Source organism: Anopheles moucheti, chromosome 3 (assembly GCF_943734755.1).
Source record: "Anopheles moucheti chromosome 3, idAnoMoucSN_F20_07, whole genome shotgun sequence".
Taxonomy (NCBI): Eukaryota; Metazoa; Arthropoda; class Insecta; order Diptera; family Culicidae; genus Anopheles; species Anopheles moucheti.
In genome coordinates this window covers 72,030,686-72,055,572 of record NC_069141.1, presented here as the reverse complement: position 1 = coordinate 72,055,572, position 24,887 = coordinate 72,030,686, and the positions used below count along the sequence as shown (strand labels likewise).

General features: G+C 44.7%; 1 protein-coding gene across 1 annotated transcript in view; it reads right to left on the bottom strand.

The window, feature by feature from the left end:
- LOC128304511 (segmentation protein cap'n'collar) overlaps nucleotides 1–24,887 on the bottom strand; it is a 39,340-nt gene that overhangs the window by 2,329 nt on the left and 12,124 nt on the right. The window contains exons 4-9 of the mRNA XM_053041705.1: nucleotides 16,027–16,133; nucleotides 15,490–15,936; nucleotides 6,574–6,738; nucleotides 6,258–6,482; nucleotides 5,953–6,046; nucleotides 65–1,548 (exon numbers count right to left, since the gene is read on the bottom strand). Coding sequence (XP_052897665.1) covers nucleotides 65–1,548; nucleotides 5,953–6,046; nucleotides 6,258–6,482; nucleotides 6,574–6,738; nucleotides 15,490–15,936; nucleotides 16,027–16,133 — 2,522 coding nt within the window. The remainder of the gene's footprint in view (nucleotides 1–64; nucleotides 1,549–5,952; nucleotides 6,047–6,257; nucleotides 6,483–6,573; nucleotides 6,739–15,489; nucleotides 15,937–16,026; nucleotides 16,134–24,887) is intronic.

Here is a 24,887-nt window from a genome sequence, read left to right as displayed (position 1 = left end):
AAACAAATAACATTAAAAATGACATCGGGCCATTACATCGTCTGGAAATAGGTTCGATCCTTGCCTGAAAAACGTGCCGATACAGCATGGAAAATTTGTCCCGGATCTTTTTGTGCTCGGAAAGTACCATCTCCCGGTCGCGCATCAACCGCTCCTTGCGCATCTTCATGTCCTTCACCTCATCCGCCAGCGAGACGATCTGGTCGAGCTTGCGCTTGCGACAGTTCTGGGCCGCCACCTTGTTCTTACCCCTCCTTCGAATGTCCCGGATGAGGGAAAGTTGCGTTTCGCTCAGATCGTACTTGGAGAGCCGCTCGTTAAACTCGTCCATCGGCAGATTGATGATGTCGTGCACCGGGATCGGTATCTGCAGCGCACGAGCACGCTTCTCGTCGCGCGTTAGATGCTCTTCCTCCGCCTTGCGACTATGCAGTGATCGTGTTTTGTCGCGCGTTTGCGGTTTCGGGCCTTGGTGGGCCGTCCCACCGTTCGGCGTTGCGAACGGCAGCGTGTACGTGTGGTTGTGATGAATCATATCCTGGGGCTGCAGCGTCCGGCCCATCGTCGATGCGTGATGGCTGCGCGGGAAATCGAGCCCGTACGGATACTTCATGTCGGTAAGGGCGACTGCAGCCGCTGCGGCCGCCGATGACTCGTGGTGGCTGCCATTGTGATGATGCGACTGCAGATGCGATTGATGATCTTCCTGCTTTGCTGCCCCGTCCAGTGGGCCACCGATCGTTGCCGCTGTCGGTCCCACCACGTTCATGTAGTCGTACTCGTATTTGATCGCCGTAGGCAACAAAACGCCCCCAGCGGCTCCACCACCACCTCCACCGCCCGCACCAGGCGCACTACCATCAAGCCCCGTAGCTGAACCTGCCGCCGCCGCATTCGGACCCGCCGCAACGCCCGGCCCATTCGGTGAAGGATGGATCGACGGTACCGTGGTTGTGTTTTGCTCCTGGAAGTAACGCTTCGCAAACATGTGATGCTTCTTCTGCGCTACGGGCGGTGCCTGCCGTGTGCCGTGTTCACCCATCCGGCTCGGTGGGCCACCGCCGTTCGTTTGGTTGTAGCTGTAATCGTACGGTCCACCGTACTTGCCATTGTGGTACTCCTGCGCGCTGTCACTGCCACCGTCGCCCCATTCACCGTCCGATAGCGACGGGACCCGTTCCGAACCCATCGAACTGACCGCACTGTCACTGGACGCGTCCAGCCGATCGCCCGGTGTGCCGGAACCGGTCAATGCACCGGCCCCGCCGCCGGTTGCACCACCACTGCCGGCGATACCTGACGATGCGCCGGATGACGCGGACGACGAGGACGATCCGTTGACTAGTGCACTGACATTCATGGCATTGTGTAGATTACCGGCACCCACGGTACCGGTAGCGCTAGCGGACGACATAAGCGACAGATGATGGTGCGGATGGGCACCATGATTCACCAGATTCGAAGCACCGCCGGCGGATACACCCAGCATTCCCGACGCATTGTTGCCGGCGGTTCCATTGTGCTCTAGCATTCGCATGGTGTACATACCTACAGAAAGGGAAGAGAAAACAGACACAGCATTAAGTACCGGCATCACAGTCACGTAAGCCCGAGAGGATATGCGTCGATTCACTTAAGCTCAAACATCGATTTGGCCCTTATTTACCAAGAAATGCGTACGGTGACAGCATGGCTTAGCCGCGGCACGATTGCCTTTGGTCACAAACTACTTCACTACGGCTCACTACGGCTCACCGGTAGAAACAGCAACGCATGAAACGTTGGGGAGAGTTGGTGTACTTGGTCAGATCGAAGTTTACAAACAAAAACATCACTCCATTGCCCAAAAAAAACGGACATTTGGGGCGGTTACCCCTACCGAATAGTTGCTACCGTCGGCGGCTAGGTTTAACGTTTAACGCACTGCAACACCGAACGAGCTAATAATGCTGAGTAGTAAATAATGATGACTTGCAGCCTGGGGGCTAGGGCTAGAGTCGGGTTTCAACACACGGGTGGATATTTTTGGCTAATACCGATTCGCGCTATCCACACTCCTTTTCGTACACCGTGGTGATAAGAAACTCCACGTCCGTCCATCAACACACACGCACCCAACGACCGGGAAAGGAATGGCAAAGATTATCTATCTCCGCGTTGTGTGTTGTTGCCTGCGCTCTGTTCCGTTTTCTCCTTCACGCCGTGATTCACACACACCTTTGGGGCACTAAAGCGAAAAGGGGCGAAAAGGGGACTTCCTGCAAACAAGGCGCACAAGAATGAACACTGGCCAATTCGTATCTATCGTGTTGTCGCCGTACGTAACGCGATATCACACCATGGCCCCGAGTTGTGCACTAGAGACGTGTGAGCCGAGTGTGAGTGTGTGTGGGTCGCGGTAATGCCGACTATCGCGAAACAAACCGGCAACACACAAACGCTTAGTCATTCCCGATGATGCGTACACACCATTGCCTAGCCCCTTACGGCCAGCAGACTTATTTTCAGCTAGTTTTTACGTTTAGATTTGATCACACCTGGTTTAGCGTTACACAGTGCGCACGATGTTTGTGGCTGTATACTGAAACTTTTCACGAAACGATTAATGCACGAATGATTAAACGATTAATGCACTGCTGGTGCATTATTTCTTTTGTTTATTTAGATTTTAAAATACGATCTCACACCGCTACGGTGGATCGGCACATCTATGCTAGCTTGTAACATTCACACCTAGAGGGCGCTAACAGTAGTGGACGGATGAACGCAGTGCGTAACGGACCGGAAAGCGCGCGCACGGGCTCGCTACACACGTATACACACGTGTGCCCTTCACACACCGCCCACTTATGCACACACACACGCACGGGCCAACGGACATTCGCGTACTGTTTTGTCCCATTTTACTTTCATCAAACCATTGCTACATACGCAAAAAAGCACCATTTTCGTGCCGATCGTGCCTATTCTAACGATATCATTCAAGGCGTTGTTGGCCCCAGAGTGTAAAGCCGTGTGTCTTATCATTATCTTATCTTTTGACCAACACCATACACAAACACACGCACAGCCAGCGAGATTGGACATGTTTCCGTGCGGGTGGATGACAAACCGAGGGGGAGGTTTGGGTGTGTTTTGCCTGCTGCAACGTTCCCCGTAACGCAAACGGGAGACGCGTTACATGACGAGAAATGACGCGTTATGTTGGGTCAAAGTCACCGATAGTGGTAGTAAACGTACGTATGGTGTGATTAGAAAAGTTTTTACATCTTTCTCGTCACGTACCGCACATTCGCATTGAAAGCGAGGCAGGATAACGGATCGAAATTAATGATCAAATACGTCAGCACCCGACATTTCCATTACTTCGGTTCGTTGGTAAAGGCGCGTCATAGGGGGCCATTTTCCTTTTTTCTTCTATGCAAGAGTTTCGAATAAACGATTTTTACATTTCATTTTTCACAAAATAAAGGAACGCTAAGGGTGCCCAAGAAATAGAGATACATGTATCGTGCTTGAAAGAAGGACCCCGGCCGGTGAGGGTTTCCGATTTTTTTTGCTCCTGCTCTAGATTACTTCTTAAGCCTATTAAAACATTGTCTACCGCTTTTCATCGCGCTGGTACCACCATCACCACCAACCGGCGGCAACACGATGGGAGACACGTGTGGCAGCGGGATGGTGGCGCAACGGTCTCCAATAATATCCTGTGCTCACCGCCGGATGGTTCTATTTCGTTTCAAAAAGCACTAGAACACCGAACCGGCACCGAATGAGATGGCACTTTTCCGGTTTGTCCTATTCGGGGTGTATGAAAATCCGACGGGACGACGACTACACGCTGGTGATGATGGGACGTGTGCGTGGTGGTGATGGGAATATTGAAGCCCCGAATAGAAAAATTAGTTCTTTCAGGTTTCACACATAACGCTGTTGCAACAAAGAGCGCTGGCCGGCGGGGGGAATTTCGAGGGTGAGAGACCCGAACCATGACTTGGACCTTTCGTTTGTGTGTTTCATTTTTCATCTGACAAACCGTACACGGGTACCTCACTGGTCCGATATACGTATGATGGTACGTTTAATTATGCTGCACCATCTCGCGCACGGAGTGTGGAGTTTGTTCTATTTTCCATTCGCTCACAATACACGCAAAGTTCCTAAGAGACAGCTTTCTACGGAAGAAGTTTTATAACCACCCTCCGGTCGATCGTTCCAGTAGAATGCTCAGAGGGGAATTTCGATGGTTGCTAGTAATTGGAAAAATTTTGACTTTGTCGGTAAAAATTATCATTTTTGCTCTCCGTTTTGTTTGTTTTGGGTTTCTTTTAATCTTTTACTTAATTAGGGAAAAACTGTCTAAACTGATGTGCCGCAACGGACACGCTGGAAAAACATTCAAAATGTGCATCATTTGTTGGAATAAAAGTTTAATTTACTTTAGCATAGTACCAATGTTAGGTAATATAAGTTCCATTCAAATCCTGTATAGTGACCCAGGGGACGCCTTTCGTCGTATCCTAAACATACATAGAACAACAGTTTGTTTGTTCTTTCTGCAGTTAATTTTGAAAAAAGAATTGAATTCAATTGAATTCAATTGAAGAATTGAATTGCAATTCATAATGTGGTTTATAAACTATGCAGCATTTAATATCTTATTATCTTATTTGTCTTCTAATGACATCAGAAGACTGCAATAATAACCAAACAGAGCTTAGCAAGTTTAATTCATAGTGATCACCGAAAAGTAATAGTTTCTTCGTTGTATTAAATGTCGCTGATTAAGTCAATATCATGTTTGGGGGTTTCCCTACAACACCTAATGAACCTCTGGTAGGTATTTGCTATTTAGGAGAGCTGTCATCCAATCAAGTCTATGCCATCAGCCTCTGCCAGGTTCTGGATTGATAAAAAAGAGTCCCTTTTAGTGTCTACTTCCGGGTCCAGAAAGGCACATTCTACCGCTAGGATGTACAGTAGACAGGATAGTCTATCTCCTTGGCACAGACACCTAATAGTAGCAAAGAACCCATACAAGACCTGAGCGATGACTTAGCATCGGACGCAGATCATATTCATTCTTACAAATCTGGTAACCTTGACCGGGATTCCAAACGGTCAGAGAAGCTGCAAATGGTGGGAGTTACTTTTGGGAGATGCTCCACTATTTTCTCCAAAATGTGATGCATAATGATGATCTGATCAACATTACCTGATCAGATCTGATTAGATTTACCCACCCGGAATCCTCTCTGATACTATCCATCTATGTATTCTATCAATTGAAAAAGCCTCTTCTCTATATCAGTGCACTCTCCACACTCTGAGTTCTTCTGAATTCTAAATAATTCTTCTTCTCACATAGTACATGCTGTATGCTTGTATGGCAAACGTTGCAAACGGACCATTACAATATGCGTTATGCTGCATCGCAACTTACGGTTCAACAGCATGAAGTGGCACAGAGAAAACAATTTTGAAGTGTCATTATTTAGAACACACAATTCCATTTAAAGCGCAAGTAACGTCTCACAACATACAGTACCCCTTTGAGGTAACTACACATTTTTAAACCACCGGTTTTCGCAACGTAATGGAACGGCGGATAAGATAAGACCCCATTTTCATTGACCAAGTGCGGAGACCAAGCCAACGCGACACATTTATCTTGCAAGCAATATATTGATCGCGGCAGTTCACTTCTAACACAAACGGAGCTTGTGGCCGTAAGATAAAGCCTTCTTTTTTTTATCAATTCTCATGTCACAGCGTACAAACACGTCGTCCGGCGGGCGAAATTCATTTCCAAACGGTCCGAACACCGTGGTAGCCGGGCAGGCGCGACCTTCATTATGGCGACCATGCTATACATTATTGGACGCACTGCATATATAATCACCCAATCGACCGATCTGTCCCGTGGGCAATCGCAACCTTCACAGCACTTACCTTCGTTGACGGCGATATCCATCAGCTGCAAATCGTCGTCGTTCAGAATGGAATTCAAAAAGCCATCGGTGTGATTCATTTCCGACGATGTGTTCTGGTATGGGCAGGATGATAGAAAAGGACTCACGATTACTTATCGATCGAGACAGCTAATAATGATGATGTGGTGGATGGGTGGTTATTATTGACGATGATTGCGGGATGGTTGTGAGTGGTTGTGAGCTAATGCGACCATAACTACTGCCAACCCCCGGTGGGGCGCAAACATTCCAGGCATTCGGGACCTTCCCCGCGCACCCACTTACCGAGTAGTACATCATCTCGGGATCCATCTTGTACCCGGACGTGCCGGCATCCGTTTCGGACGTCGAGTTGGTAAGGTGCATGCTGGTGGCGACGGCCGAACCAAGGTTTGCACCGTAATGTGGCTGGGCCGGTGAAATATCGGCCAGCGATGCATTCTGCAGGACGGCTGCGTGCGACGGATGGTGATATTGACCATGCTGCGGACCCGCGATCGCACCGCTCGGCTAAAATTAGAGAAAGGTACGGGGTCGTTCAGTTGGACGTTCGCGAGTGTCATTAGTGTCGCTGTGTTATCCGCAGGATGGACGCCCTTACCTGATACGATGGATAGTGCGATGGGTAGTGCGCATGCGACGGATGGGACGGTGGCATATCGGCAACACCCATGCCTACTCCCATGCCGGGTGGAAAACTAAGCAGATTGGCCAAATCCTGCCAGCGCTGTTCCATCGAAACTGCTCGACTCAACGGTACACGAGACTGTAAGAGAAGAACACAAAGACGGTTCGTTAATTTCACTAATTAAACCATGTGTTAGAAGTTTTAGCTATAGGACGATACGGAAAACGTACAATCATGTCTAATACACCAAGTTAAAGCTTTGAAGCCTTGGTGCAACTGTACATTTGCACGGCATTGTTTGGTTAGACGGCACTTAACCCTTGTGATAGTCGAAAAAAAACGAACAAGAAAAGAAGCTATTAGCAGTCAAAGGGATGCCACCAGGTCGCGACACATACACGACAATGCGGGCTCCCTCGCATGGTCCCAGCTCCCCGCACCTCCCCGTCAATCGAACGGGTCCACATTAGAACAAATTAATTGTATATCATTTGCTCAACTAATTTTACGCTACCGCCAAGGTCACGTCACACATTTACAATGTCAAGCGACATACAACATCGGGCCGGTCGGCTTGGATGGTAGATCCACCCAGGCATGGGTAGGTAAGGTGGGCAGCAGCGGAACGCACACACTATGGTTAGGTCAAATTCGAATAGGGAATCGAATTTGACCAAACGCCACTTCATGTGCATCTCTTCCGCCTCCCTTCCCCCCGCCGAATGGGGCCTAAAGGGTTGCACTTTACTCCATCGCGTAAAAGGTTGATGTTGTTGGGCGGGGTTGGGACGGTGGTTGGGAGCTTCACTTTATTATGGGGTAGTGAAAGAGTTGTACGATGCTGACCGAGTACCTTCGGTGTACGCATGAATCGGAAGCGTTTAGCCGGACTGTTCCGTCGCCGATAGCCACGCTGTTTATTCCCCCCCACTCAATCTCCTCCACTGCGTACGGGTTTTGCTATTACTGCAATAACAGCATTATAATTAGCCACTCATTAGTAAGGGAGTTGTGTGGTCCATCGGTAGGAGGCCAGTGTCTGCTAGAGCTAGAGCCCGCGTTTTCGAAACACACGCAAATGCAATCGTTTTGCACCGTACGAATTGATAACATGTTTGTTTAAGGAGTATTTACAAGATCGATTCCACCGCCCGCCCAGCAGCAGTTGCGTGCGCTGCTCCAGGTTCATTATCGACTCATTTGCTCCTGGAGCGACAATTATTCTTCATCCAACGATTATTAGTATCACAGGGGGCTTTTCTATGCAAACTCAAAGTATACTCCTACACAGCCATTTTAAACTAATAACAGACACTCACTTTTTCCCTTGCGAGAAGTACGTCAAACTCGTCAATCATTAGACTTTTTAAAAAAGGGAGTAAAAGCATCCTCCCGTATAGATACAGCACCAGTACAAGGTGAAGATTAGTTTGTATGTGCAAAAAAAAAACAAATAAATTGTCTAAGAAATAATCTTCCATCGTGAGCCTTTTTTGCTTTGCTTGTTGCGCACACACAGTACTCCACGTTTTTTTGACTCTGACTCGAACACAATCCTCCTCCCCTTCTTCCGGGGTGTTGTATCGAGACAGCATCGCGTAGTGAGATGAGGGCACAGAGAACAACAACAACAACAATTGCGATTGAAAGACAGGTCTCGTACAGACCCAAACACAAGCCGGACACGACCGATGGTGATGATGATGGTGCGATCGGTTTTTGGTTTTTCGGTGCAGAATTTTTCGAAGCAAGAATGGCGAAGCGACCACAACAACAGAACACAAAAACAAAAAAATCCCTCACACGATCGTGTAGAGGATGCGGAAAGGTCAAGCCTTCGGTGGACGGTGGTTTACTACGGCAAAATTCACGTATGGAACGCGTTACAACAAAAAAAAACCATCCCTAATGGGATTTATAATCGATCGAAGGTGAACTAAGGCAGTGTTGCTGTATTAAAAGTTAACAAATTTTCCCCAAGGTAATGCATTGGAAGTTAAAAGAACCGAGGAGGACCACGTTTTGTAGCGATCAAATACCTTCGTCCACGTGCTAGATCCATCGGCATTCTGCGCAAGAGCAAGATGAAAGAAGAGATAAAACCGCTCGGAACTGCCGTGTGCAGCACTGCTTGCCCACCCTTGTACAGGGAACAACTACTGGGAAAAGCGAAAACAATTCTAAACGTTGTACTACAACAACACTGTGTTAACAGAACACAAGACGAAATTCAACTAAACAGCACTGCCAAACTCTCATCAGCAACTTCACAACACAACACGGTGAGGTGGTACACCGTTGTCATACCAGGCGTTCTCTCTCTCTCTTTCTCTTCCCTCCTAAATCGTACAGTTCTTGCGTACGCGATCGTGCCGCATTGCTGGCAGTGTGTGTGTGTGTTTGTGTGTGTGCGTTTGTGGGCTTTTTTTCCTGTTCTTCATTTGTTGTTTGTTGCGCACCCAGAAGCCACAAACATTTCAGTTCCATTTGCGTGGTGATGATGCTGTACCGGACCGGGTTGGATCGTAGCAAGAGGCGGAATGGTTTTGCGCGAAACTCGAACGCCACAATCGCGCAATCCCGCGGTTTGCATATCAACAGTGCTATCTCCCTTTTATGTTTTACAAACCCCCGCCATAACCCCCGAACGCATCCCATCCTTTTCTAACAGTCGCGTTCTGCCGCACCACATTGCCCTGGCCCGTTCGTCGCTTGCCGTTGCGCGCAAGTCTTCCGTACGAATGTGCGGGGTGGACGTACATGCTGTGAGATATAAATGTGCTGTACGCACATGATGGTCCACTTGATCGTGAACTTGACGTGTCTCGTCGATCCGGGGTGGATGTGCGTTTTGTTTTTTACCCGGCGTTGATTTGTAATTGTGTTTCAGTTTTTCATTTCTTGTTGTTTTGTTTTTATTTTTTTTGTTTGGGGGGAGGTAGGTTGAACCGGTCACATTATCGATGGCAATGCTGGGGTAATTGTTAGTGTTTTGTTGTTGCAAAGATCGATACGTGGATGCTTTTTTATGTCTCTCCACAACGAGACAAGAGAAGATGCAAAAAAAAACACATACTCCACAAACACACACTCACATTGCCACACATTTGGTCGTGTTAAAAAACATATTGAAATCAATTTGTTTTGTTTGCTTAACTGTTTGTACCTCTTTGTTGTCACGGATGTGTGTGTGTGTGTCTGGTTGATTATGGCGAAGAGGTTCCAATTTCGGTCACGTTCCTGATGAACTTTGTGTAGCACATGGCGTTTAACGTCAAACCACTCAATCCATCCACGACGTGCGGAGAGGGGTCGTCGATAGGACGCAGTTGTGTAAAAATAAAATTGATCACCGTATAATTGCGTCTCAAAAAGTTCCTCTTTTTGCCGAAAAGGGGGACGAATGACGGAAAGCATGCAACGCTCAAAAAACAAAGAAATATGTGCTTTTATTGTAAACTGTATGCTATAATATACCCCCGCGGTCAATAGCAATAGTCTTTGCAATATCTATTGTAACAAAATAACATCATGTTGCGAAATACTGCCAACATACCCTCAGATACCAAACAAAATCTCAATTAACAATTCATTGGGTACGAATTTTGGGTTTTAAAAATTATTCTGGTTGCGAAGGAATCGTTTCTTTTAGCATTTTTTCTCTTAAAACTCCCATCAAAGCTCGAGCAAGTGGTTCTCGTCATCGATGGGACGCAAGGATAACCGGCTTAAGTGGAATAACCACCGGATTGAACACCGGATAAAACCGAGCGAAAAAATAAAATAAATAAATAACCAAGTGCACTCAAGTGCTTGTGAAATAGCTTGCCCATCTCCTCCTCGTCCGGCACATAATTTCACTCCAAATTGTCCAAAAGCACCAGAGGATGGTATTAGGATGAAGCGAGAGGGAGAAGAACTACAAGAACTCATGATCATGAGCATCTCGATGTCTCAACCCGGCTGTTAAGCTCGAAACCGGTGATGTTCCTTTCGACAGCGAGGGGATAAAATAACACTTGCCCGAAAGGACATTCTCGCACTGACATCCTTCCTTTCCTGCTGGACATCCGCAAAAAGGCATACCGAGAACTCTGCTGCGTAGAAATAACAGCACAGCAAACTGCGCTCCCAAAGGCAAGAAACAGTTTGAAAGTTTACTTTAAAAACAACAACACTTGTGTGCGGCTGGGCATTCGCGGCTGACCGGCACCCAAGTGCGGCTTCTGCTTCGGCCGGAATCGAGTCTCCATCTTTCTTAAGGATCGCCGCAGACTCGGCCGCACGAGCGAGCGAGATAGATTTGTCTGGGGTTTGGTAATTTTTTTTTACTTTTCTTCTGTGTTATTACTGCTTTCACGAGCGATCGTATCGTTCCCCTGTCTTCCTGTGGTTCCCCGTATAATGTAGGGCATACGGTGGAAGTCAACCCGGTGGAAAAACAAAACAACCAAGTAACAATAATACACACCAGCCACAGCGCTTACATTGCCCCCATAGCAACGAACGATCGATCCCGATCGATCCTTTTGCGCACAACAGAACCCCGCGCAAAACGTACTTGTTGCGCCTTCATTTTCAAACCATTCGTTCTCGCTGGCCGGTGCGTTTTCTTCCCAGTTTTCCTTCATACATTCTTGACCAGTGGCCGGTGTGATCTCCTTTCTCGGCTCTCATTGGCCCTTTTCAGGTGCGATGGCTAAGGGGGTACCCTTGCGGGTGTTGTACCCACTTCTCGCTGCTCTTCGCAACGCACCCTCTTACTTAATGCGTTTTTGAAAATCAATCGAAATCATCTCTATTTTTTGTTATTCTTTTTGCCTTCGCTCCCACTTCGCCCGATGCTGATGGTGGTGGTTGTGGTGGCCGTGCTATTATTAATGCTATTCTTCGGTACACCCGATCGTTGTGTCCCGCGCGTTCTAGGCCTCTCGACAGGTTAGGGCAAACGCGCGAGCAAGCAACCGGGATGCGCGGACCGCCGGCATTCCGTAATCACAGAGGGGGAACGAAAAAGAACGAGCCCAGAGTTTTCAGAACTCTCAACCGAACGAACAATTCATCCCGCGCCCAGACACTGGACGTTTCAAAAGCGCACGAAACAACCATAATTATGGTGACGGAAACGTACAGCGAGAGCCAGTGTTGCCTATTGCTGCCAACGGGGACGATGTGCGCGGCAGTTACTTTAAAAAAAAACTTATCCTCCTTAAAATTCTTCTCTTCCCTAAAAGTAAAAAAGTAAAGAAAAACAAATCAACCTTCTTACGAGCAAACGCCTTTTGTTCGAGTGGTGGACCAACGGTGCAACATCGTGCGGGGGTTTCAGACGCTCAGTTGTTGCACTTTGCAGATGGTGCCACGAATAAGGGAGAGCAAAAAAAAACCCCTGCCTAAAACACGACAAAAGGCTGAAGATAATGAACGCAAATTACGATTGCACCGGTTTTAGCACGATTTCTTGGCTCTTCCTTTGTATTACTTCCAATCTGCAATGGAATGGTGGTATAACGAATCCACCATTTTATAACATTAATTTCGGCATCAAGTGTTCAAGGTGGATCCATTTCTGAGTTTCTTTCAAGACGAACATCAATGTCTGGATATCCCTTCCAACTTTCTGGGTCTTCTTCACAATGAATTTGATTTGGGAAGTATTCCAGATTTATCTCGACGCATTCCAGCTCAACTGCAAGAACATTTGCCGAAATACTTAATTCAAAAACCCTGTAAGTTATCAATTCAGATGACTGAACTGAGATGATCAGAACTTTTGCATGCGGTGGACCTAGGAGAATATGGCGGAGCAGCAACTGCACTCCTTTCCGGGCGGAACAACAATGAACATTCCCGGGCGGAACACCTCGGGTTGGAGATTAACGAGGCAAAATCCAAGTTGATGGTGGCATCAGCAGCGGTCATGATAACAAATCCTAGCTTACGCAGAGGTGCCTTACAGAAAAGTGACTGCATTTTCGAAGTCGTGCAACATTTCACCTGTCTCGGATCAAAAGTCAGCACCGACCATATATTGATGTTGAGATACGCGCTAGGGTGCTGGCTGCCAACTGGTCATTCTATAGTCTGAGGAATCTTCTCTACCCAAAATACCTGTCGCGACGAACGAAGCTGGGATTATATAGAACTTATATAGTTCCAGTTCCTCACATACACCTCTAAAACATTGACTTATGTCTAAAATTGACAAAACTCTCAAAGCAGCGATCGGGACGAAGATGCCCAGAAGGATTTTTGGCCCCATATGTGTTGAAGGACAATGGAAGAGCCGCTACGACGAACTCACTATCGTACAGCAGTATTAGACTCGCCAGGCTCCGGTGGGCTAGTCACGTCATGAGAATGACTCCGGACGACCCTGTCCGTAAAGACATTTTAGATCGTCCACATGGACAGAGGAGGCGTGGTTGGCCGATATTGAGATGAATTATCGGGATAACGGATTGGCCGACGACGACGGCGCTCGACCGTGAGCAGTTTAAAGGATCCTTGCAGCAGCTGTAGCGTTAAAAAATAATAACCAAAAATGTATAGTTGTATGATAAGCTTTTGATGTTCAAACAACATTTCATTTTCGTTGTAAACAATGTTTGTTAATTGAAACTTTACCTTTATAATGCCTCATTTTGTTTTAAATACCACTTCAGAATGGTCTGCGATAAACAACTACATTTTCTAGCATTCAACTACAGGAGTAACTGTACTGCTGTCTGGGTGACAAATAAACAGTTAGAAAACACAAAACAAAAGATGGCAAACGTCCTCTTAATGACAACTTTCTTATCCAAACACACATACAGGCAAAAGGCAATCCAGCGCCTATCAACGCTCCAGTTTATCATCTCACGCTTGTGCAGCACAAGCAATAAACCAACCCTCCAACCACAAAACCAGTAGCAAGTGGCAATAATTCATCCAATTGTGTTCCTTTTTCCCACCTTTTGGCCTTAGAATGGGACCCATTTTCACACACCGAGTGATAATCGAATGATGCATGGTGCTTCCACACTGTGGCGGGTGCAATACACAGCCCCGCTAGGTCCCATTTATTGTTTTATTGTCTGTCCCATTCTGTGCACATGTCACCCCGTATATATGCATAGGTAGGATAGCCACCATCACCACCTCCGGAGGAAACAGGTACACAACAGTGGTTCCGGTTCAAGCGTTCGTGCAGTTTCCCGGGAAGCTGACATCGATTAAATCTTACCCATCCGACTGAAAAGGTCCATCTTCCCCGTCCATTACCACCATTCCCCGAGCCGGCAAATGCCCGAAAGCAAAGGGAAACGGGACCACAACACAACCGCAACACAAGTGCAACACAATCGTCCGCAACTTGTTTGCCCTCCTGCGATACCATTCTCAGCAGCACTTTCAACCCGGTTTCGTTCACTCCATCCCAGGGCCCACTTGTCTTCCCTTCCGAGGCGACCAGGCAGAGAAAGAAGCATTAAACACATTATCCACACATACAGAAAAGGGCCATCAGTAGCCCCGGCACCCAGAGTGCTTTCGTTCGGTGAGAGCTCTCTCTCTTTCTCTTTACAGCCGCCACCCCGGGATGTCTTCGGGACCGCAACAACAGGAGATAACATTTGCGGATAACATCCCTTTTTTCTGGTTTGGTTCCTTCGGTTTTCCGTGTGGACACACCGACGCGTAGGAGTGCACCGGCCGAACAGTGCACTGTTCCGAATGGATGCGCTGGGTTGGCTTTTAGTGGCAATTTAATGATTAATTGTAAACACGTCAAGGCACATCATTTTTTTCTGCATAAAAGGATTACACTGCCGCCGGCGGACAAGAGGAGTTTTGCGTTGCGGTTGCAATCCCGAAGAAAGCATGCAGCGAGTGAATGCATCGAAGGACCTATCCTACGGTGGACCCCGGGTTTGCGGTATATTTAAAACGAGATAATTTATTACCTTTCTCTCCTCGGGGACAATATCCACCCACCTTTCGAGCCGTGCGGCTCATAGATGCTCCGCAACGGCGCACAAATCCTCATCGATCATCGACACACTCTCTCACTCCCGCTTGGCGGTAGAGTTCACTAATCGATCGTAAGGAGGATATTGAAGAAAGGTGAAAAAAGAAAGGAACCGACCATCAAAATGTTAGCGGTGATCGGGTATTTTTTATCGGTAGCGACACAATGACTACATACCAAAAAAAAAACGATCAATAACACAACGCTAAACATGCGTTGATGGGCACAAGAAAGGCATGTTTTGTCTTCTTAGGCGGTCTGGAACGCTAGATGCGGGTATCTTCTGCTGCTTGCGGACACGGTAAAACATTGTTTAGTGATAATTTTTGATCGCACATTGTAGCTGTCAATATTAGGCAGACAAATCGTTCCGTAACACATTCCAACGACGGCAGAGACCCATACGGATCGGTGAGATGATCTATAAATCGATCGAGGGAGGTAAGGGAAGGGACCATCCTAATGGGCATATCTAACATTTTGACAAGCTTTTAATGGGATCGTTGTCAAAGTGTAAGACAAATTGTTATTCTATTAATGATTCCGTATCTGAGTGCAGCCTTTTGATGCAATACTACAGTTATCACACCCGAAACGGTCCATTATCAACATCAGTATTTGAAAGTTTAACTTTAAAACATTATTCTAAACTATCAAAACCAAATTAAATAAACAATCAATATTACGGTGGGTGATGTCCTTAATGTCCTCAAGTTTTGAAGCATAAGTTGCCAAAACCATCTCAACCATTGCTTGATCGAGCTCGCTGCGTCTGCTTCTTTGTGCCGAGTATTTCGCCCGGAGACCCCCGATCCCCGGATTGGGCTTTTTACAAGCACGAATTCGCAAACGGATGCGCGGTCTCCCCCTCTACCTACCTGATGATGATGGTGATGGTGGTGATGATGGTGATGGTAACCAGATCCCCCCGTCGTTGTTTGCCGGAAGCTGCTCATAGCGCCATGGCCGTAGCCTTGTGTGTTCTGGCGCGTGTGCTGAAAGTGGGACGACGTTTGTATCATCATGTCGCAAAGCAGATCCTCTAGATCATCGGTCACCGGTGCGACTTCGTCAAGACCTTCGTCGGACGTTGCCGTGTCCGCGACCGTTTCGTTGACCGTGCCGAGGTTCTCGCCGGTATCGTCACAATTGCCGTGCTCGGCGGCGTTCGTCGAACCGGAAGCGCCACCTAGACAAATCTCATCCACCGACACCTGCTGCAGTTCACGCTCGATGCGCTGCACCTCGGCTATTTCCTGCTCTTCGTGATTCTCGCTGCTAGCGTTTTCGCTGTCGTCCAACTTCACTTCGTCGATTGTGTCCACCTGTGGATCGCGGGCGATTGTTATTATGGTTTGGATTGCCAATGTTGGCTGTTGGCGTGAGTGCTTTCGTCTTGCTGCGCTCTTGCTTACCACTGTTTCGCCGAGATCCGGTAGCGTTAAGCCTTCCTCCAGAAACAAGTCTGCCAACGGTGGTGGCAGACTGTTATCTATGTCCGAACTGTTCAAAACGTACTCGCCTAGATTGCAAGAATGGGAAGGGGAAAGAAAGGTTAATATAGAACCAGCCGTTACAAACGTACAGAGGTTAAACATTTACCCTATAAGCTCAGCCTACGCTTGCCCTCAATTGCCATTAATTGATATAAAGATACACTTAGACCTACATTTTGAAAGGTTCTTTGAAGGTTTGTGTTCAGCATGACAACATGCTTAACAATATATATCAACAACCCAAAACACTAAAGTTTCTTTTAATAACTAATACAAATTTATAGTTTTATAAACTGATATTAGAAACTACAAATTCGATTGTTTTATAGCATCAATTTTTATAGCTAACATTAGCGTTAGCCACATCAGCAATATCAGATAAGGATGTTAACATCGAGATCGGTACGCCAATGAGAAATAAGTATTTAAGTTTATACTTAAATTTTTAAACTAACTCATGAAATTACAACCCGTTTGAGTAAAATTTGTTTGATCAAATTGAACTGAGTCGGTGGGGTGGACGATGTGCCTTTGATTAGAAAAGATTGAAATTATTCCCTTTTCCATCACGATTCTATCGCACAATCCCTTCACCACTACTCTCCGGCGCAATGAGCGTCTTTCCATCAACTTTAATTTTGTACGCCTGTTGTATTTCCCCTGGCAAACGTGTGCAACCCCCTAAAATAACACTCTGTGCGTGTGTGTGTGTGTGTGTGTGTGTGTGAGTTTCATCAATCGAGCGAGGACGTGCGCGCCGAAACACATTTGATGGTGGAAATGTTTACCGCGACGGCCACGACGACGCACCATAAGAAACACTTCAATCAAGAAGGCGAACTGGAAGGCGAAGGCATCAAAACTTCCAAACCATCAAGGTAGATTGGTGGCCCAACCGTGTGGGTCAGGCGAAGGGGAAAGGGGCAGCACGGTGTAGGAATCTATCCACGCGGGAATGCTATTAATTTCTTTCCTTATTGATTTTATCCATGAGATATCGGTTGATTATTAGTTAACTTGTGGACGAAATATGTAATACACTTTTTTCCATCCTCTTGTCCGAGGGAGGTAAGGAGATGACGAGGAGGCCAAGTGTTGGCCATTCCAGCACGTCGACACCCGACCTCGAGACGAGAAGGGTTTGGTGACCATGCCTGATGGTTTGAGGTTGTGGAAAATATTAAGGGTTGAGAGAGAGAGAGAGAGAGAGAGAGAGAGAGAGAGAGAGAGAAAGAGATGGAAAGAACGATAAAGTGAAGAAGATATAGGAAAAGAAGACCGTCGCATGATCTCGATTTGTTCGAACGATTTGTCGAACCCGATCGTCGATCGATTGGAACCGCCAGCCATGTGAGAAGTATTGCCCGAGAGGATGAGCCGGGATGGGGGCGGTGGACGAACGCGCCGTAGATCGTCGAAGATTCGACATTGCTGTCGGCATTTCGTCTTTCAACTTCAGCGTTGGCCCGTGGTCGTCTTCGGGCGTGTACTCCTTCCCTTGGTGCTGCTCTCTTTTTCATTCCCTCCTGACAAAACCTTCTTCGCAAAAGCAATCATCAACACAGGCAACAGCTGCGATGGAGACGCCGGGAATGTGATGGACACTAGGCGATGGTGACCACCCCACTCAAGGTAAGGAATGTTTTTTCCCTCTACCCCCTCCCCCCTTCCCCCTTATGTATGTGTGCATGTTTTGTTAGAGGCCCCAATTTGTTACGCTTTTCCGCCAACCCGGCCAGCGAAAAGCGAAACGATTATCTCTCTCACCCTTGTGGTTGACCCTGCGGTGATAGTGAACAGCGCATTTGGGGTTTGTCGGATGACGGAAAACCAACATACGCACAACATCGGGGATGAGTCAGCTGCATTTGTGCGGGTGTTTGTTAGATATTTCTTGCGAACGTTTACTGTCACAAAGTTATCGGAACAATGCAACGAATGATCTGATGGTTTGGGCATGCGAGTGTTCTCCACTGTTCGTCCTTGATCGACCTGCCTGGCGGAATACTCCGGCGGCAGGTTGGAAGTGATCGCTTGTTCAATATGGGATTTCTTTTTTTGCAAAATGTTTCTAAAAAACGTGCATAAATTGATAAAGTAAAACAACAAAAATCTGGCACACATTGCTATTAGAATGTTTTAAGATTAATTAATAATTATTTATTGGCCTTTGTCTTTAATTATCTAGGCGCCAAACTGAGCATTAATCTAAATCAGAGCTTAGATCTTATTGGAAAAGGATCTTAAAAATTTAGAATAGCATCTTTCAAACATTTAAGAAGAGGTTGAGTAGTTGAATAGAAGTTGTAGAATTCTATCCAACTGAAGTAATTCCTTAGACCTACTCAAAACATTTGTTTTGAACTTCTACTACACTTGTTGGATTTGTTGAAAAATAGCCATGAAAATATATGTTATATGTTAGCCTGGTCCGATCAATTTTAAAATTTCTTTCCGTGCTTCTATGCCCGTCTGCAAGCTTTTAGATAAATCGTACGCCATTCACCATCTTGTAGATAATTCGTTCACCACAGACTTTTTCTACTATTATTATAATCACTTGTGCATAGACGTCCAGAAGCGTCTGCGTGTTATTTTTGTAGTGACTTTGAGCTAGGCAGTTATCAAAAGTTTAAGTACAATCTTCAGGCCGTACATTAAAGAACAATTAAACGATAAATAAATCCGATGTTCCTTTGTTTAATAATCAAATAAAAAATAATTGGATAGAATGAACGTTTCACTCAACGATTGCATATAGTTTTAACCTCCAAAAAGACAAAACTTATACATCAACATATTAGAAAACAATGGTTGATAGGCTCTTAGCGCATCATAAAACGTTTTTAAATGAATATTAAAAATTGATCCAGGTTACATTACCAATAATGATAACTGAATGTTTATTGTTCTCCCTGGGATGGCCAGACCATATCGACTTATTTTCCTGCGTACAGGGGCTTGAGTCCGGATGGGATTTTCATTCATTACTTATGGTTTGTGAATTAGTTCCAAGTATAAATTGCTGTGTATTTTTATAATCTTTATATCTTTCATGCAATTGTGTAGACAAATTCGTGACGTGTGAAAACAAATCAGAGAAATTTAGTAGCCAAATGTTGCTCGGCAGTCATATCCCGAGTTATGCGAATAATGCGTACCAGAGAAATTCGCGTATATCAAATGTTCGCGTAAGTCAAATTCACTTTATAATATCGTTTATACATACTAATATTCAGGGATCGACTTCTTCTCTTTACTTTATATATCACGTTAATAATTGTTACTTCTACGTTTATTTCGATAAATAGAGTAAAATATTATTAGAAGTAGTTTTTTAAATAGTGAAATATGTTTTTGGGATATTTGACAAACAAAAGTTGAATTCCACATACAAAATAACACGAAATGTCAAAATTTCACAGTTTTGCGTGTCTCGAGTGTCGCGTAACTCGAAAAATGATTGTATCTAAATTTGTAACATACGATGTCTTGGAAAACCTAAAAATAATTTATAAATATTTGAGATTTGTAGGACTCCATTTGACCAATGGTTACGCAGAATTTCTCGTTTCTCGAATTTTCTAAAAATGTACTCAATAATTTTGTACGCTATGCTGGTCAAATTGATCTTGTGCCCATGAACAATGAACGTATTGAAATCTAGTCAAATAATATGACATTAATAATAAATTGCTTAAAAATGCACTGAAATTGCGAAAAAACATGCCGCCATTTTATACGCTAGTTGTTGTTCGATTCTGCTGTTTTATTACCTGCCTTAGTTACGGAAAGATTCGCAATAGCGCTTCCTTGCGTGAACCACACTACCAATCACCGGCCAAAGCGGGGCGGCGATGGCACACCGACGCTGTTCGAATCGCTCGACAAAACATAAGCACCAAAAATCTATATTTTCCAATTAGCCGAATCGACGCACCACCATCGTGAACTTCTATCGGTTTTGATCCTCGCTTCTTGGTCTGCGGTGGCGCTCACCGTGCCAACCATCGGCGAGGATGATCAAACGCGTATCTAACTTCTCCCCCCCCTTGGATAGCAGCACACACACACACAACCCGGCAAAACAAACGCCCGAAAAGCGAAGTCGAACTCGGTTCGATTCCCCATGTGTTTTACGATGGCGTGCTGTTTTCGCCGCGGCTTTTTGTAGATAATTGTACATAAGCTCTGCTTTTCGTATAATCTTCCTCTAATTTTCCGCTCTCTCTTTTACTCCGCTTTTGGTGTGGTGTCTTTTGGCAGTCTTCTGGATTTGATGGATGTGAATGTGTGTGTGTGTGTCTTTCATTCTCGTTTCCTCACACACAGATCGCGAGCCGGCGCCGCCGCCGTCGCTGCCGCGTACGTAAATAAACGATCCTCGTTCGTAGAGATCGTGAGCGTGTGTTTAGTGTTTTGTTGAATAAGGGGAAGAAGAAGCCACAAAAAACTTCTCTAGCCCCTAGCAAGCACCGCGCCGTCGCCTGGTGTATATAAACGGCTGCTTGTACATAGAAATCAATTATGAAAAATAACCTTCAACTTCAAAAACACACCAAAATGTTTTTAAATTAGTCTTTTTCTCCCATTCAACCCGCCGGAATTTGGTTTGCTCCCTTTGCGTCCCTCCGTCCTTTTAAAGTTATTGTTCTGTAAGTTAGGATTTCCTTTAGCTGGCTGTTGCCTTGACTGTACAGCCCATTTTTTTTACATCCGTCTTTACAATTTGGATTGTTTTGCGTCATAAAGGATGTGCAAGGTACGGCGTTCTAGATGTAAGGTGCGCTACAATTACACACTTTAGCACACAATCGCAAATATTCCGAGCAGTGTCTTTGATCGGGAAACAAATGTAAATAAAAAAAAAAGCTAAGTTTGGCCCTCTGGAACCTCTCAACGGCCCCTTGGAACTCTCGGGCGCCACAGTGTACATGACCGGGGGGAAGAAACCTATGCAATACACCCATGTTCTCTCAAGTGTACTTGAGCATCGCACCGAAGGCATACACAACTACAAACGCTCTTCCACACCTGCCGTCCGAGAGTTTCCTTCCGAGATGCGCCGTCCGAGGCGTTTTGTGTTTGTTGCGCACGAAACTATTATTCAACTGAAATTGGAGAATTGGGTTGCGATCAATTTTGGTAATCTTTTCATTAGAGCAGAGTGGGCAAGAGAGTTTCATTTTTTTTCCACCCCAAACCACTCCACGGTGAAAAACCGGGTGAAGGAAAGGGGCCGAAACGTGGCCGAATGAAAGTAAAATTTAGCCAGAAGTCTGACGGTGGTTAATGAAATGGCCAATAAAAGTGAACATCGTTGGTTTCGATTATTGGCAATTTGGATGCGGAGGTGCTGTATCATCATAACATCAAGCGGTTAAAACCGACGGATGTAGTGCAGCGACGTTTTGGCGGATTAATGCACATCATTAATAAACATTCAATCGGATCTGTCCGAACTTGTATTGCTCTCTTTATACGTTTGACAAATGAATACGTATTCAAAAATGATAATACAAATATTTCAAAGCACTAAAACAAACGATAAAACGTTGAAAACGTTTAAACACGGAACGACTTCGATGCTGCGCACGCGGGAAACCTCTCGGCGGCGCCATTTTATTTTGAGCGTTTCGCGATAAACTTTGTACTGGGGCCAATCAAAACTTCTAGTATTACTTTTTCTTATTTTTTGGTCTAACTTTTATGCGCAAAACTTCCGTGCTGAACCAGAGACCTACCCCGTGAGCGGGGCGATGTCAGAAAAATATGACTAATGGTTTCCGTTGCGTCCAGTGCGACAGTTCAATAAAGCTGGGGAATCTTCGTGTGGGATTTGAATAAGGAAAAATTGATTAATGATCCGCACAAACACACACACACACATGCACGTTCGTAGCGATCCCGGGACAACAACAAAAAAAGAAGCACACGCATCCGAAGAAGCCTTACGGGAACTTACGCACTAAACACCACCACGAAGAAGGAAGACGACGATAAAAGGACCTTTTTTTTTATTTTCCCACTGCTGGGGTTTTAGATTTTTTCCCATTACATATTTTTAATATTGAAAATAAATGAGAAGCCATCGCCGAACCGAAACATAATTAATGAACCGGCCACTCTCGTTTCCATCGTGCCATCGTATGAAATCAAAAGGGCCAACCATCGGTATCGGTTTTGCTCTGTTGCAAGGTTTCCGCTTTCAATTGTCGTGCAGCAGCGTTCTATGCCTTTTTTTCTCCACTCTCCATTGCTGCATAATAAATAATGCCTCCATTTTCCTCCAGGGAATAGAGATGTTGCAGCCAACGGCAGTGTAGTACGGCAGTGTTGGAAAAATGGCCACTCTACAGCTGCCACAGGGAGCGAATACCTATCATCCCCGGGTGCACTTAATACAGTTATTGGAATGGGAAAACGTGACCAGGATTATTAGACCTTTAGAATGTTGAAAAGTTTCCATAGAACCCTTACAAACGATGCCCCTATTGACACGGTATGGGCATATGTTGGACAGGACTTTGGTACGTGTGGAACAGCCTAGCACACGCATGTACACCCATAAACATGACAAATGAACTGTACATTGTTATTCAAAATGGTTGCTCGGTTTAATTTGTACAATTCAATTAATACGACAAAAACGGATGACTGTTCGAAATAGATGTGAAATGCCTTTAAAGTTCAATTGTTTCCGTTATTTGTGCACTAAGTTCAAAGATGATACTTCTTTCCATCCAAGAATTTACTTTTCGTTAACTGTATTCACTCTCTTCACCTATCTTTAGCTGAATCGTTAGCTTATGCCCAATATATTTTTATTCTTAGTTTATTATTATTACGAGTTAATTATTATTCAGGTCTAGAAACCAATGTTGAGGTGCTATGATGGTTCAAGTAACCATTTATGTGAGTTGCGTTGCGGGCACCAAAACTCTAAGCTAACACTACAAATATGCCTCACAATTGTAAGTTTGATAATTTTCCAACCAATACTAAAATAATAGTTTAATAAAACGAATGTTGTAATGAACGCGTTATTTTGACATAACTTTGCCAATTAATAACCAATTTCGAACTAACAAAATTGAATTTGATAGCAACTTCTGATTAAAAAGAGTAGTGCAGATCATTACAATTTGATGTTTTTAAAGGTAACATAATAAAAAATTAACCAAAAATGACCATTCTTCGTATCATTTTCCCGCATTACTTTTATGTAATTCTTCGCTGTCAGTTTATTAATATCAAGAAGGAAAAGCGCGTTCGTCAGTTGAATGATTGCTTTCATGAAGGAAGGGAATTTTTTAATGGAATTGATTTTTTCAATAAAATAAGTGATCAAACCCAATCAAATTGTTATGAGAATTCAGAATTCTTCAGTTCAGATTCTATTAGATCAAATATAAATAAGATTCTTCTTCAGCTTCTTTATCGGCACACCAAAATCAAAAGTTGAGGACCGCCATTTCTGGCTTTATTTTTACTTTACTTACTAATAGCAGGAAATAATAAGTCCAGGAGTTCCTAGTCCGGATGGGATTTTGGGCCGGTAATGTCCGGTGAAGACCGATGCCGCTACCTATACATCCGTTGGTTAAATTTACATCAGCATGTAATGCAACATAAGATGACATATTTTGATAATTTGATCACGTCAATTATCCGAACAAAACTAGTACTGAAACCATCGACCACTCAGTAACTTGTATAGTAATTTTGTGTAAAGATAGGAAATCCAAGTACAGAACTTGGGTGTAATGCAAAGATTTACAAGTTCTCGATCTCTACACGCAGGTGATCGCCGAAAAATAAAAATAACAATCTTGAATTCAAATAACATTTTGATCGCCAATATAATTACTATTTAAAACATTATTCCAATTTAAAACTTAATTCTTGGAATTGCTGGAATTGATTCGATGCTGTCATACATTTGGAACGATTGGAACGATTTTATCGTCCGTTTAGGTTTGAAATAGACATATCCTTCAAACAACATATTTAAATAACATTTTAAAATTTTCCTTTTCAATTTAGCAACAATACTACGTACCTTTACAATTCGAATATAGTTTGTTCCAAACAATGGACCTTGATGTTGACTGTTACACACCTCAAACTATATTATAATATTTGCATAACCATAACCACACTCACACATACAATCACACGTAAAATTTGCTCAACATGTATTAATTGAGTGCTGGCAATGAATAGAATGATTTTCGTTTGGTATATTTTTGCACTTTTCGATTCGTTTTACAGTTGACTAGACGAGAGTGAACTACACGGTAGAAAGATGCAATTTGTGCAGCGACTTTGTTTAGCTGTAATTGTTGCTATCTCACTACACTGTTTCAACTTTATAATCAAACACTTCTTCGCTTTAAGTATGTTTTAGACGGATACAACACTGGTGGTGCAGCACTTTCATACACCACAAATAATGAATATTTTGCTGGTGAAAAATTTTTTACATCACTTTTCCATCCTTATCAACATACATTTTTGTCAACGTGCAAACTATGCACAGCTCCGTGCGGGAAAACTTTTGCACAACGCGATCAACAGGGCGTACATTCACGGCGGTAAAATTCTCAACTGGAAGCGCACTGACCGTTTTGTCAAATTTCCCGAACCATTCGCACCCAAAACGCGTGCAGCACTCGGCAGCAAAAATGCATCAAAATGCTGCATCAGCGAAAAATCACCAACTCCAGCGCACACATACAGTTGGGTAGCGCCATATCGCCTGTTTTCCAAGTGCCGCA